At 47.7% G+C, this 16,243-nt stretch overlaps 1 protein-coding gene across 1 annotated transcript; it reads left to right on the top strand.

The window, feature by feature from the left end:
- The first annotated feature begins 601 nt into the window (after window positions 1-601).
- On the top strand, window positions 602-14,910 carry LOC125716871 (divergent protein kinase domain 2A). The gene is made up of 4 exons (XM_048989678.1): window positions 602-1,612; window positions 5,036-5,893; window positions 10,443-10,746; window positions 13,088-14,910. The coding sequence occupies exons 2-4, from the start codon at window positions 5,240-5,242 to the stop codon at window positions 13,417-13,419; spliced, it is 1,290 nt and encodes a 429-aa protein (XP_048845635.1). The 5' UTR covers window positions 602-1,612; window positions 5,036-5,239; the 3' UTR covers window positions 13,420-14,910.
- The last annotated feature ends 1,333 nt before the right edge of the window (window positions 14,911-16,243 follow it).

Here is a 16,243-nt window from a genome sequence, read left to right as displayed (position 1 = left end):
TAGTATTGATAGTTTACCTCTCCAAAGCTCATGAATCTACATTGCCTTAAGCTCACGGTCTGATAAAATATTCATAAGTGATTCAGTTGGCATTCCCTGCTCCCTTGGACACCGGGCTATTTTTGCAGAGAGGCCTCTCGTTATTTGCGATGCTGTCCAATTTTGCTTCTGTCTCCCCTGACGATGCTCCGGTTCTTCCCTGTGGGATACCGCCCGATGTTTACATGGTTTCAGTACCGGGATAACGTATGGCGCCTGGACCAGCGCACAAATAAAACCAAAATATACCCCTTTCCGCTCAATCATCGAGCCACTTCTATTACATGTAGTCTGAATTTTCAGAAAACTCTTTGCTCTGCAGATATCCCAAAATCATCCCCGGCGATTCTCAATGGGCTCGGGATTTGATAAACGTGCTAGTACTTCAGCGATCAACACTGAAATGGTGACAGGCTGCAACCAATGGTATTACACTATCCGTGTTATTCTGTACAGTATATTTATTTGTACCTACGTCTACGCATAAGTGACGATATCCATCGCACTACTAAAGCTCTTGACATATTTATCTAAGTTAGTGTATTGTGCATTTCAGAACAAACACACACACTTGAAATTTCTCTAAGCACACCGTTTAAGTCAGAGGACGGACACTCGATACATCTCGTCCCACACACACATCGCCTGAATTCGTCTTTAGGGGATTTCACGCTAAACGACTTTTTTTCTAGTGCGAAGCTGCAGAAAACTGAAGGGAATGAGAGGGGGGAAAACGGCTGATTCAAAACAAGAGAGGCGGAGTTGGAAAGCAGGCAATCGGTGAAACCAGCGGCGTGAAAGACGCTGCCGTAAAGGGACGCCGGTGGTCGTAAACTGGAGAAGTGGGAGCGGAATCCATTGTGGACGCTTCGGGGTGTTTCGGAGGAGCGGGGTTCGGGACACTGCACGCCGCACGGGTGCCCTTCGCACGCGGAATTTCGCGTGGGATCCGGAGCAAAGCGGTTGCGAAAAACGCCGCCGTGCAGGGCGATATCCGCAGCTGGAAGAGTTTGTTTGTGAGCCTGATCGCCGACGATCGCTCTCTAACCGTGCAGATAATTTGAAGCTTTTGAGTTTTTCCTAATGGTATTTTTATTAGTATCATTTAGCCGGATATGCACACAATGTATGTGTTCACCCGTGCCGTGTTGTTACTATGTATTCGTTAAAGAAACAAAGTTATGTATCGCATATCTGTTTACGAGAAGGAGTTTAACGAACTGGGCAGGGATTAACTTAGCTGCGTGTGGGTAGTTTTATTACGCCGTGCACGACTAGCTTGGCGTTTCCAACCGAGACGGATGGAGAGAAGAAAAGTGCGAGAGGTAGAGCCAGCGATCTAAAGCAGCCCGCGACGCGTCCTCGCCCTCCACGCCGGATAACCGGAGCACAGGCACGGAAAAGTGACGAGACGAATCCAGCGCTCGGGGTATTAAACATGCCAGACCTGCTCTTTCACCCCTTTCCCCAGACGCCTGCTAAGATACCTGATGATTGCAAGTCTGAACTCTAGATGGGCTCTGAAAACCATGGCGGAGTCGTGATCGACTGAATGCTGTTACACTGCGAAGAGGTAAAACAATTAAGGCACCATTGCAACTTGCTTTTTGCCAATCGAGTTTGGGACATTACACTGTGAGGTTTTCTAACGCGACTGAAGCGTCATTTTATTAATTTAATGACTCTAGCCTAGTATTACGCTCTTGAATCAATGTAGCCCAGGAGTTGTGGGAAAACTTAACCAAGAAGCCGTGTAACAGATTTATTTATAAACCTAATCTTAAACTTAAATAGTAGTTTAAGTTGTTTCTTCGGGTAGCACGAAGAAACTGCAGCTAATTTCGATAAGTTTGGAAAGACGCTCCGTCGTCTTGCAGTTACATGTTTTATATAGTCTGCAGATTACTTCATCTGGAGGGTAATTATATTGAAATTGCATCTGGCTTACCTCTACTGCTTCTTTTATTCAGGCATATACAAGAATACAGGTTATACCAAGATGGCATTTATAAACCTACATACCACAGTCCTGTTGCGCCATGCAGGAGGCGCAACCCAAGTTGTAAATAATTTATTGTCGTTGCATTCTACTTAATGTCGTGATTTTGCCGTATTTCACGGATATTATAAGACAACGTTGATGACTTATTTGAGTTGTCTCAAGTAAAGCATTTTATCGACGTAATTGAAGTGCTATTTCTAGCTGTCTCCGGATATGGGCTATAGCCTACCGTTTTTAATTTTAAAGGTGTCAGTTTTTCAGTATATATTAACAGTGTCTTTTAGTTGACGCCCCATTTGGGACGGTCTTCGAAACTAGGATTGTGTGGGTATTTTCATGTTAGTTGCACAATTTCCGGATTTGCATTAGTTACGTGGTTTGAAATGCTACGGGTTAGCGGGAACTGTGGTTTAGATTCGTCGAATGTGGTGGTAGTGCGGAACAAAAAACTATTTAGCCGGTAAAGCTATTAAATCGCTTTTATAACGTCATCTGTAGTTTAGAAGAGTCTATAAAAGCAGATATCAATCAATTCGGGTCACCTGACTTGCATACCGTGTGATGATCTTATTTATTGTTGTTGTTGTTAGTATTATTATTAATGATAATAATAATGATATGGTATGAAATATATTTGGACAAATAGCAGTTTATATTTTCTCCCCGTAGTGTCAGATATCAGGAAAGTTAAGGAGCATATTCACAGCTCAGTCAGCAGAGCGATTGATGGTTTTAAGCAGGTTCACACGGACGTTTTTCGTTACGAAGGGATCCCCAGACGACAGTGGTGACCGGGACCTTAACAAGCCCTGCACCTGAGGAATGGTCTTCATTTTCGGCGCCTTAATAACGCCCCCTGCTTCCGTGTGCTCCACACATTATTTACAGGGATGCTCTGCCTAGTCCATCCATGTAGGGTGTCCGTTGTATCCTGTTTTTCGCAAATTGGATTTCCTTGCGCTATGCTGCACATTTAGGTCACGGTAGCTCACAATCACGACCTTACATCTCTTCTGCCGAGAGGGGCACATTATTTTATTATAGACACTAATTTAAACTGACGTGGCTGAGTGCTGTCGTTATTTTTATTAACGTGGAAAGACAGTATTTTAACATTTAATTTTCTGCACATCTTTGTCACAGGGACACGTTCTCTGTTTGCTTGTGAGTTTAAGGAATGCAAGTACATGCCGGTGTTTACAGTTGGGAAGGTTGTGGGTTTATGCTCCGTGTTCAGGAGTGTTGGTGTATTTAATTTGGTGGTGTTTGGTTTTATGCCATAGTATTGTTTTTTTTTTTTTTTTTTTTTTTTTTTTTTTGCGGTTAAGTGCAATTGGCGACCTTGAGAACAGAATTGGTTCACATGCCCGCTGTGTGGCAGTTGTCCTAGTAGATGTTGCCTTCCACGATGTATACTTTTTAATTGGATCTACCCTAGTTTTTAATTCTTTTAAGGCCTCAAGGTGGCTTAGGTGTGTGTATGTATAACCTATAGCTGTGGGGGCCTGTCTGCCCACCAAGATGTGTGGCTCTCCGGAGGCAGGAAAAGCGAGATCTGGACTCACACGGGTGGGAGGGGAACAGCTCAGAAAGTCTGGCTAGAAGTTACTGGAATGTGAATGGTACCTGCAGTACCTGGACAGTGAGGTGGTTTTAAGTGATGGTGAAATGGTTGAGGTTATGGCTTCCTGCTTGAAGGTCCAAGGAGGGTTTGGATGTCATCCTGCAGAAGTCAGTACCTTCATGGTCTGGCCTGAAAGGCCCGGTCTTCTTGCACGTGGCAGTGGAGCTCATTCCAGGGTTAGAGGATTAGGGACATTTATCCTGGGAAGCGATGTCAGTGAACCTGATTGGCTGCTCCTTCGTGGCTTTTTCTCATTGGTGCTTAAATGGGTCTGACCTCGGCTATTTTTTTTTTTATTTGGATTGGCTCCTGAAAGACAGGTGGGGGCCGATTGTAACTCGAGCCAAATTAGCGTGCGTCATCCTCTGGGCCTTTGGTTAAACCCGAGGTGGTGGGGAGGAGCCTCGGAAATGGTTTGGAGTGAAAAGGTTTCTGGTTCAGCCAGCCAGGTGGCCTAAAACTGTGTGTGATGGGTACAAATCTACAAGTCTGTGTTGGGGGGGATGTTACAGAGCCCTCCGGCTTGATTTAATCAGCAAATAAAGGTCAGAATGTGTAGAACCATCCATCGTCAGCATGCTTCTGTTTTGAGCTTAGCTTTTCTGTAAAATGGGGTGATTATCAGCCTTTATTAATCCAGGAGCACCCCCGACTATATATAGACCAGAGTCGTGTGTGATCACCAGATGTAAGCAGTCGTTTTCTTTGATCTAAGGGGGTGGGGGGATTTAGCTGCCGCTAAATCTGAATGTTGAGATGTTGCAAAACAGACAAACCCCTCAACAACTGCGCTATGGACCCTGGGTTTGAGAGGATGTCCATGATGGGTGGTGAACTACATGATGACTGTTATAAAAAGAACTGTAAAAGTTATATTTTTAATGCTGGGGTGTTAACCTCCAGTCCTGGGGGGCTGGAGCCCTGTGTAGCTTAGCGCTTTCCCTGTTCCACCACAAATGATTCAGCTCAAGAGTTGTGTGGTAATTAGCACAAGGAGTTTGAATCAGGTGTGTTAAATGAGGGGGAAATGAAAAATGTGGGCCCCCCCCCCCCCCAAGGATTGGAGTTTGACACCCCTGTATTAAAATGTTTTAAAGTACTTTGAATATCTTGCAGTTTGGTGGCTTTCGTCTAAAACCAGTGCAGGGCAGAACCTCAGAAATAAATGACTGCACTTATAAGAGTGATGGTTCATGGTGAAACGTTTAAAATAGTTGGCATGATTACATTGTAATGATCTTGCTCACGTTTTTGAAGGTCGTTGCTCAGTGGTATAGGGTGAATGTTCTCGGTTTGGTTTTGAATGAGATGGAAACATGGTAATTATCTCTTTTTTTGTGTTAGAGATCTTATTAATCTTTTTGTTTTAGGTTACAACTGAAGTTTCCCACTGGCAGCTTGCTGAAGGCCTGAGAACTCAGATGGCTCTTCGAGCTGATGGAGACGTGAGCTTCTCTATATGCTGGCACCATGGCGATACATAGATGATGACTGCGATCAGGCCCCGGGGGTGATGGACCAGTGACGTTTTTGTTGCGCTTCAGCCAGAGCCCCTCACCACCTCAGGCCAGAACATGCTGCGTTTCTCCTCCCTGAAGCTCGGCCGACTCTACAGGTGCTTCAAGTTCCTGCTGGTGGTGGGCCTGTGCGTGGTGCTGCTGATGAACACGCACAGCCTGCTGGCGTCCTTCCAGAGGAACGAGCTCGCCGACCGCCGCTTCGTCAACCTCAACAAGTGCCCGGCGTGTTTTGGCACCAGCTGGTGCCGCAAATTCATGAACGGCCAGGTGACCTTCGAGACGTGGGGCCGGCTGCGCTTCCTCGACTTCTTCAACGTCAAGAACGTCTACTTCGCCCAGTACGGCGAGCCGAGGGAGGGCACCAGGCGGATTGTCCTCAAGCGCCTGGGTTCCAACCAGGAGCTGGCCGACATCGACCAGAAGATCTGCAAGCGGGCCACGGGCCGGCCGCGCTGCGACCTCATCCAGGCTATGTACAAGACGGAATTCGCACGCCTCAATGGGGATGTGAGGCTCCTCACCCCAGACGTTGTGGAGGGCTGGTCTGACCTGGTCCACTGCCCTTCTCAGAGACTCCTCGACAGGGTGGTTAGGAGGTACGCAGAGACTAAAGATTCTGGAAGCTTCCTCCTTAAGAACCTCAAGGACACTGAACGGATGCAGCTGCTGATGACGCTTGCGTTTAATCCGGAGCCCCTTGTCCTGCAGGTACGTTGTGCGGCACGGTCTGGTCTCCAGGAAGTCTGGTACCATTTGAAAAATCTTTGTTTAAATAGATCCTTCCATGTATAGTAGGGGGACGGAAAGGAGGTGTTGTGGTTACCACCACACCTCTAATATCAGGGTCCAGCGAGCCGAAGAAGGGCCCCAGGCAGATTTCCCTTAAGCGCCGGGTCTGTCTCTGCGTATGGAATTGGCATGTTCTCCCCATATCATCGTGGGTTTTCCTCTGGGTGTTCTGGTGAATTGGAGCTGCCCGTAGGTGTGCTTGTGTGAATGAATGGTGTGTGAGTGCACCCTGTGATGGTGAACCACCCTGGCGTATTCCCTGCCTTGCGCCCGCAACTTCTGCAATAGGCTCTGGATCCCTGCAACCTTGCGCAGTTGGAGCAGCTACAGAAAATGGATGGATGTCTATTTCTGTCTCTGTTATATTTATCTTTCAATTAAGCGACCAACCCATTGGTCAGTCAGTCAATTTTGGTCTCTTCTATTGTGTTTATATGAAGTTAAATCCTGGTAAGATTTAGCATAGATCATAAGTCTATTACTTGGATTAACCATGGTAGGATGTGATGTAAACTGTCATCTTTAAGAAATCGCTTTAGTTCAACATGTAGTGTTTCAAAGGAGCCGGTAAATCTGCCGCAGCCTCGCAGACGCTTTGCGCTGAGCGATTTAAGTGCAGTCGTTCCCCTTTGCAAGCAGCCTGCTGCGACATGTAACCCTGCATGGGATTTTGAATCATTGAAGATGCGTGTCCCTTAATGGATGCTAGGGATGTTTTTTGCCTCTTTCCTCAGGCTACTGTCTCAGCATGAGATCTGAGGGATTTCGTGGAACTAGGCCATGGACCAGTTAGGACGTACGGAGGATGGCCTGCTTTAGCGATAGCGCCGCAGCTAATCGTGTTGGGTGCTAACGTATCCCATGCTCGATTGGTCCTGGGGGCTCGCCTTTCTTTTTTGCGCTGATCTGGCAGTACTTTCATCGCGGTTAAGATGTCATCACACTTCACTCGAGGCTACTGATGAATTGGCTCGCTCCCTGGCATGTTTTGACTTGGAGTCTGTTTACGAGAATCAATAATTTTGTTTTATCCCCCTCTATACTTGGCAACCCTCTTGTCTGCATATCGTAATTGGAGATGAACAGCCAGGGGTTTAATGCCTTCTGTGGCCCTTCAGGAGTGACTTAGTGGGTTTGATTTGGCTGTAATAGTTGCCCTATGTCCAGCCGGCCCTTCCAACTCGGCAGATGAGAAAACGGTTAAGTGGCTATTTTTCTTGGGCGATGCCCCGCTGTTTTCCTGCACTTTCTGTTTTCTTATGAAACGTAAGCGGAACGTCGTCTTTGATTTGCTGACTGTTGTGAAACCTTCCCTGAAACTTGCTGCGAGTGCGTCTCTGCCGTCTGTCGTCGTATTCAGCTCTCTGTCAAACCCAACCTATAAGAATATGGTAATAAAAATATAAACCCAAACCCTTTGGATGAGTTCCTAGAAACATGTTAGCAGATCTGTCGTCCGTTGACGTCTTGACTGTACATATGGCGCACGCTGCTTTTTATAGAACATGGTGGTTTCGCGGTTGTTTACATAGTTATTGGGTAGGCAATAAATTTTGACCTCCTGGTTTCTGGAAGGAACTCAAAGGAAATGGCTTTGCGTGTCTGTGTGTGAATATGAGGCCTCACTTTGGGGCCTGTGACACGTTGAAGCTGTTTATTTATACAGAAGGGAAACTGAGGAGTTGTAACCTGTGTGAGTCTGTGTTTGTGGGAATCCCTTCCATCCGATTTCAGGCAGCCATTCGTGACTCTGCTCGCTTCCCTGTTCTTTTATGAATGTGCTTGGCAGGTGTCCCTGGCTCGCGGTGGGGGTGGAGTTGGGTGGGATTTACTGCAGAGACCTTTGAGTCCCCTGGGGGGTTGCCTTGCAGGACGCGGTCTGCGTCTACTGTATGCTAGTGGGGCCCCTGCTCCATCTCCATTGTCACGTGTTCAGTGTCCCCTGTGTGATTTCTCCCCCCCCCTCCATCCTGTCATTGGCTCGCCCGCGGTTTTTCCCGCCCTTTGACTATGTCTCTGCTGCTTCCGTAATTAGAGGGCCTGTTTACTAATTGCACACTGGGATTTAGAGAACCAGATGGAGATCTCTGCGCTCAAAGAGCAGCGGATCAAAAGGCGTAACGGCAAATGATGCCCCCCCCCCCCCCCCCCCCCCAATGCTGACGTGATTTATTTCACACCTGGGTTCAGGCCCACCTGCATCAGTCAGCCCTTACTTCATCCTCCGCCCAGTTTTTTTTTCCTGTCTCTCCTCTGAAAGCACGATTTGGGGTTAGGGGTACAGAGTAGGGAGTGACTTCTTTTTCCCACCTACACCCACTAAAAGCCCCCCCCCCCCCCCCGAAGATCTTTGTACCTAAACCATTTAATAGAAATGACCTCACTGTCCCAGTTATGTAAGGCAATGCTACTCCTTTTTTCTGCTGTCTTGGCGGATATGACTTACAGCTGTTGTTTTATGCAGGTGGGGGTGTCGTGGCTAGGTGAAGGATGGGGGGGGGTGTTATTTGGCATCTCCATGCTGAGTTATGTCCCTGTGGGGGTCGTATATGTTCTTCACCTAGTAATGTTTAACCAGAGTGGGATAAGCCTGTTCTGTGGCCGGCTTCACGTCCGTCTGTATTTTTCTTTTTCTCTCGTCTTTTTCTCTCGTCTTTTTCGTCGTTCTCGTTCTGGTTAGACCAGGTTCCGTATTCGGACACGTCGGTTTGGCCTGTCGTCACGTCCAGCTCGCGCACAATACCAGGTCACTTTTTATAACCGCTGTTAACTGTTCAGGGGGAAAAACAGTAAAAGTTGTGAGTGTGATTTTATTTACTTGCTTCTGGACGTGCCGCCTTGTAGGGAATCGAGTCCTACGCCGAGCAGCTGTACAAGACGCTGGTGGAGCAGAAGCTGCTGGGAAATGGAGGAACAGTGGGGCCATTGTTCCCCGGTGAAGGAGGCATCACGCTTATTACACAACGGCTCTCAAGTTTCCTTCCGCGGTTTTCTGCAACCTTTCTCCAAGCACCATAGCGCCCCCCCCCCCCTCCTTAAAAACAAGCGGGCTTTTTCAAGGAGAGGGGTGAAATTACACCCCAAGGCTGACCCACCTTCCCCCCCCGACTGTTTTGCCAAAAGCTCGGCATGTGTTCTGGGTGGGGGAGGAGGTCCGGGCAACGTGCATACGGGGGACATGCGTGTCGTAGGACTCCGAATTAGCGGCTTGCTGGCTGGGTTTGCTACAAGCTGAACCTCGGATATTCGTGTTGGGTGGTGCTTTGTGGACCTTGACATTTTTTTTCCCCCCCCCCCCCTCTTGAAGATTACTCAGTCTCTGGGGGCTGATTTAGGTCAGACTGAAGGGATGTGGAAAAGGGTGATGAGCAGGCGAAGTGTCATTACGGAAGACGCGACAGTTTGGCGCCACCTAATAATGGTGGGAGGGGCCTGTGTGTCCCGTCCCATGTCTCTGACATCATCTCGTTGCCATGGCGTACACCAACACGCCTGTAAACCGCAAGATCGTGCCGGAAAGCTGTGGTGCCTTGTGCCTTGCTTCAGACCCCTCCGTTGACGGCCATTGACCATTGACCATTGACCATTGACCATTGACCATTGGCATCTGAAGAGCTCGGCCTAATTAAGACCTTGCCGAGGAATGTGGGCTTCACGTGCACAACTCATTCATTCCAGAACCTGGTCTAACCAGTCTTGGTGCTCCTTCCCACCCTGAAAGCTCGACCGCTGGAAGCTAACGGTGCTTGAACTTTACCTTGATGCCTGGACCGCGGTTGAGGATGAAGCCCTATATAAAAAGTCGCACATTAACCTCGCCGCCCTGTTTAATGCAGCACTGCTGTGAAGCTCTGTTCTCCCCTGGAGCGAAAGGAAGTCCTCACGCCCCATCGGGAATGCTCCGCCTCGTCTGTGGCTCTGTATTCCGTAAAATCTTTAAGAATTCCGGTCTGCCATATTTTTCCGCGCATTTCCGATGTAGGCCAATGGTTTTCCCGTTGCCGGATCTGCCGCCCGACGGCCCTGAATTCCTTGCCAGGCTACTGTGAATGAACGAACGTCATACTGTTTGTCTTTAAAAAAATTCCTCCCCTTTAATTGTTTACTTTTTTTTTGTGTGGCTGCCACAAATTGAAGAGGCCACGCTTTAATGAGGCAGGCACCTCTAGAGACGATTTCGGAGTCTGTCTGCGTTCAGGGGTGGGGCTGGTTTGCAATCAGCTCATGTGTCTTGAAGTCCCTCTGGTGCAGTGTTTCTGTTATAACCGCTGATATTGTGCTTTTTTTATAAAAAAAATTGTGCTATTTAATTATTCTAAGCATTGGGTCTCAGGAATGTTACATTCAATGTCATTAACATTTGATGTTTGTGGGAAGGAAGTTGGGTCGGACCATTTTATAAATTCAGTATTCTAATGAGGCTTGAGGATCGGAGTTTAATGCTTCCGTTTTCTGGCACCTTCCGCAGAGCTTTCCTTCCGATGAGGGCTGGCCCTTTGCCAAATACCTGGGGGCGTGTGGACGGATGGTAGCAGTGAACTACGTGGGCGAGGAGCTCTGGAGCTTCTACGGCGCCCCCTGGGGGAAGCGTGTGGACCTGGCCCGGCAGCTGATGGACATCGCCGAGCAGCTCACTAACAACGACTTCGACTTTGCGCTGTATCTTCTCGACGTCAGCTTCGACAACTTCGCCGTGGGCCCGCGTGACGGGAAGGTCATCATCGTGGATGCAGAAAATGTCATCGTGGCAGACAAACGGCTTATAAGGCAAAGTACGTGACTCCCGGCTCAGTATTCCTCTTTGCGGCGATGTTCGTGCAATTTTCTAACATTTACTGGAGACTATATGGAAGATTGAGGCGTTTAAGTGTGAGGATTTGTTCTTGATTTATATAGATGAAATTCAGCTTAAGCTTTAACTCCTATGTGGCTCCAAAAGAACTTGTATATTTATGAGTCGCGATTATTGACATGAACCCAAAATCTTTAGGCTAAATCGCTTCTGTGCAATTCAGGGCTGTGTAAATTGGTTCAATAAAGCTGTAATCTCCTTTGGGTGAAATCGTCAGCTAGCTAAATATAACTGATATAAATAAAACTATTAACACTAGGCAGGTTAGATAAACTGAGAGGAAAAATAACTGCATTGGGGGTGGAGTGTGGCTCAGCGGGACCGGGTGCTGCATTTGTGATTAGAAGGTCAGCAGTTCAGAAGTCAGGGTTGGCAAAGTGTAGTCACCCCTTGAGGCCCTTGAGAAAGACTGTTACTACGGGGACTGTCTGACCCTGGCTTTTACTAAGGTAATTAGTTGGGTAACAGTATTAGCTAAATAGGTTAAATGTACATCCCCCCCCCCCCCTTTCATTTTTCCTTTCCCGTCTTTGGGTTGGGATCACGTGTCAGGATGATTTGTCAGGTTTGCGTTGCCGTTGCATTTCGCTGACTGACACAGGGGAGCAGCGGAGTGCGGAGGGTGGCCTGGTTGGCAGGGGTGGAGGTGGAGCAGATGGCTCAGGGAGGCCGGTGTGTGGGGGTGGGCGCCTGGAGCCCTTCAGTGGTAGAGGGAGTCAGCGGTCTGCCAAGGCGAGGAGTCCACATCGTTTCTCCAGCTCCCACTCGCTGCTGCAACCACAGCTATTTCTTCTTTAAAAGCAACACAAAGGTTGAACCTAATTTCTTTCCAGTGACACCTGCAGGTCGGTCACTGAGAGTGCAGGCCGCAGGTGATGGTGGATGAGGAAGGTTGACTGCCGATTGTGTGTTTGACACATTCCACTGCTTGTAAGGCTTCTCCACGTTTATCGGGCCGATTGTGTGGGAGCGGCAAGATGAAAGGATGGGTTAATTCCATTTTCCTGAGAACTGGTTTTTCTTGAAGGTTTGGCGGGGGGGGGGGGGGGGGGTGGGATGATAGAGAAGCCTTGGGCTAATGAAACCTGGAGAATTACAAGGCTTGTCTCTCCTTAGGGGATCATGTTGCCCCCCCCCCCAAAGTGTGGGTGAGTAATCGCTGAAGTCCATTGACTTGGAAACGGCCCACCGTGTCAGAGCGAGCTGCTCTCAATCTCAGGCTGGATTTAATTCTGGTTTCCTACCTCAGTGGTTTAAGGGTCTGGGGTGAAAGACAAGCTGCACACGTTGTTTTGTTGGGGGGGGGGGGGGGGTGGGACACGGCTGTCTGGGGGTGCAAGGTCAGCTGATTGAGGTTACTCATGTTGATTGACTCTCTCAACATTACCATTGTTCATATCTGATGGTGTAAATCGATGTTTTGTATCTGGATGTGCGTTCTGTCTCATTACTGTTCGTGTTCTTGGGGGGGCATTTTGGCTAAAAGGAAACGTTTAGCAATGAACGTCTTTAACCTTTGTGTGTGTTGACCCTGTCTGGTTCCATTCTGGTGCCTGTAAAGTCTCACGAAGGAATCCCATCTGTATATGTGCTGTCACATACCCGCGTTTGCTCCCCCAACCTGGCTGATTCTCACAGGCACGTCCTCCTGTCTGGACTGAGAGAGGTTGGGTTTTGCTCCTTTCCTGCACATTTTTAATATGCGGCCATTTACAGAAAAGCAGATAAGAATCCAAATCCCGTTAAGTGATTTTTAAGTGACTTTAATCCCGTTAAGTGGTTTTGAGGAGGCTGGGGGGCTTGCATGTTGTCAGTCATAAATGAGCATCCTCCCCCCTCCCCCCCCATCTCCATGGCTACTCTTCACCTCTTTAACTGCAGCTGTACAAGTGTCTGTCGCACTTTGCTAAACCGCAGTTAAGTGGTGGGATATGTTACTTAGTCACCTGGGCAAAGATGCAGGACGGTGGGGGGATATGTAACCCCCAACATTTAATTTGGCCTTACACCCCCCGCCCCCGAAAATATATTACATTTTTATTATTAAATAAAATTTGTCTTATTATTAAATTATTGAATTATTAAATGATTAAGCTGTGCCAAATATCAAACACTCTCCTACACCCTTACATCATAGGAAACACTTTTCAGTTGCAATCAGGAAAATGTATTGAACACTGGATGAAACACATGTGGCGCATCCACGCTGGCTGACCCATACAGAACTAGGCTAACTGCTTTTCTACCTGCGCCCCCTACAGATAAGCCGGAGAACTACGACGTCTGGTATGAGAGCCACTTCGAGGACTGCGACCGCGAGGCATGCCTCTCCTTCTCCAAAGACATCCTCTGTTCACGCGTCACAGTCGACCACAACTATTACGCCGTCTGTCAGAACCTTCTGTCCAGGTATGCCAAGTGGCGAGGCACCACGGGCGGCCTGCTGCACGACCCCCCCGCCGATGTGGCCAGAGAGGGGCGGCTCGAAGCCCTGCTGGACGAGTGCACCAACCCTAAGAAGCGATATGGCCGGTTTCGGGCGGCCAAAGAGCTGCGTGAGTTCCTCACTCAGCTTAGTGAGGTTGCTAGGTAATGAACGGGGAAGGCTGTGCCTCTCAGTGGCCGCGCCCCCTTTCCTGTTTTCACCACGGCAACGGCTAACGTCAATCATCTTTCCTCATCACTTTCCCATCATTGGAAGTAGAAGGGATTATTAGCCGGTTGAAAACCATTTTGCATCAAGTTCATGACCCTTTCTGTGGGATTTTTCTTTTCTTCGTTTGTCTATAAAGGGGATGGTTATGAAGTCATTTTTATAAATTTGCACTTTCCTGTCCCATGAGGACGGGTCGTGTCACTGTAGGGCATGTCTCTGCTCATATTAATCCTACCGAGGTTGCCATGGATCCCATTCTGAAATTAACCCGCAACTGCATCTAAATCGATATGATTTTTTTTTTTTTTGGCTCTCTCAATTCTCCCGGCTGTCCTTTTAAAGATGAGTTGATGGCATCCGTCCTCCTACCCAACCTGCTCTGAGGTGGCCATGAAGTTGCTGAGATGTGGACCCCCTTTCCCACTGTACAGTCTCCTCACGTCCCTGGTCTTCAGTCCATCATGCGAATCAAAATATAAACGATGTAGGGACATTAGGACGTTCCTTTGTAGGGTCAATATTAGATTTTTTTTATGGGATTTTGCGATTGTGGTTGTCCACATATTGTAAGTGTTGTGCATATACCAAAGATTCTGGATATATGTAAGTCGTTAGCCCACTTCTGGAGTTCCCACCACCTGATGAATCATTTACACCTTCTGGAAGCTTGATTTAAGTCTTAGGTTTAATGTCATTGGAGTTCTTGTCCTCAGAGGAACTGTCAGGGAAGTCGTCACGATTTTATTTTTCTTTCGGTTGTATGGAAAGCTGAACTAGTATTAATTGATTAAACAGGTTTACGATGGTCCCCGACTAAGTAATGGTTCTGATGTTCATACAAAGCTTTGGGGGCGTGTCGGTGTGTTAAGGTCCCACATTTTTATTGGATTTTTTGCCCATGGCTGACATTACAAAATGGAAGCGTCATGTCTCCACAAATCCAGTTTCCTTGGTGATTTTGTATGGATGTTTTTTTTTCTCCCCCCTTCACGTGTTTCTTCGTGGCGTTAAGCCAACGACGACCCTTGGATCAAGCTGTCTATCTGCGTGCCCTTTTAGAGTAACAGCCAGAATAACGTGGTCAAGGATCATGAAGATCCCTGCCTCCCCTTTGCCAAATGGCAAGTTGAAGAGGAGGTGATTTCTAGTTAAGATGCAATAATGCTCAGTATCAATATGTTGCAGTTGTCCCCCCCCCCCCACTTTGGTAACAGTGTCACCCCCCAAACCTGTCAGGCACCTAAAGGCAACCTGAGGGTTTTGTATGTTTGCGAGAAACTGTCCGCTTTTGTACTGTAACTTTTTTTTTTTTTTCATTTCAGTCTTACGTCAGCAGCGTCTGATCTTTTTTGACTGTGCCTTTCATTCAAAAGTTGTATTTGCAACTTTTAGTGGGTTTAAATATATTAAATGAATCTCTATATATAATCTGACACTGCCCTAGACTCTTTATTCCCCGACTGTCTTTTTGGATAACTTAATTTTCTCCTTTCAAGCAGAGTAAATGATTCTCTCTGTGATATAAAAAAAATAGGGGTTTGTAAGTAATAAGCTTTTGGAAGAAGCCATTCGGCCGAGGTGAAATCTGAGCCTTTTCTGGAGTCTGTCGGACTGTCGCTCTAATTCACTCAGTCTCTTTCCCCCTCTCTCACGCGCATGCACTACAAATCTAGCATGAAAGCCGCAGGAAGAACCAGTACCGGATCCAACTTGGCTGTACAGTCTGGCTAAATTTAAAACCTCCCCCCGAGAGGCACTTGCCCTGAATGAGGAAGGAATAAAGCATTATTTAAAAAAAAAAGGGAAAAAAAATCTTTGCTGCGCTGCACTTTTCTGAAACATCCGCTAAATCCGCACAGTCACACATACGGACACTGAACGGCTACAGACCCGCGTAGACGGAACGCGCTGACATCGGGGCCGAGCGCGCGTGTGCCGCCTCGAACCCACCCGCAGCCGGTTCGCCTGATTAATGAACCGCCGTGACGCGGCAGCGGCGGGGAAAATGAACGAGTCCGCGGAACCGGCGGGCTTCTTCCCCATTTAATAAACATGGGCGCCCTCAGAAGCAGTCTGAAGGAGCCTTTTATTGATGGTGTTTGAAATTTACTGAAGCAGCACATCCTTGAGATCCAAAAAGAAGGATTTGGGACGGAAAGGTGAGGCAGAGTGAGGTGAGGTCAGTTGCTCAGTGGATGTTACCGGTTAAAGGAAAACTCTTCATTTGCATGTAAACTTGGACAAATAGCCCCCTCCCATATTTGGACACATGTTTGACTTAAAATCCCGGGCATAAGAGGATGTTTAAATGGTTAGCGTCCTGTGGAGACCGCGTCACCTAAATCCGAACTTTCCCGCCGGCTATACCGAATCGCCACCGCCGTGCCGCGTCCTGTTTTTGTCCGCGGGGCGGAACAGCAGGAGTGCGGGGATGAAAAATGAGCGGCGACACCGGGACGTTTCCTGGAAGCCGCGGCTCCACAAACTTGATGTAAAGACTATTTCATGGTTTGTCAGCCCCGACAGAAGGAAGACGTTTTTAGAAATGGAATAACCTACATTTTCTAAAGGAAATGAATTTGGCCAGTGTTGCATTTGGTTTATAAATAACAATGGAGTGATCTCTCTTGGGGGCTTTGGTTTACATTTTTCTTCCACTAGTATTTATTTTAACCCCCCGCATCCAAATTTCACTGATTACAGAGCAGCCAGGGGGATTTGGGGGGATTCTGTGGTAAGGGAAATGTTCTTACAGATTGAG

Source organism: Brienomyrus brachyistius, chromosome 21 (genome assembly GCF_023856365.1).
Source record: "Brienomyrus brachyistius isolate T26 chromosome 21, BBRACH_0.4, whole genome shotgun sequence".
In the NCBI taxonomy this organism is placed as follows: domain Eukaryota; kingdom Metazoa; phylum Chordata; class Actinopteri; order Osteoglossiformes; family Mormyridae; genus Brienomyrus; species Brienomyrus brachyistius.
This window is presented reverse-complemented; position numbering and strand designations above follow the sequence as displayed.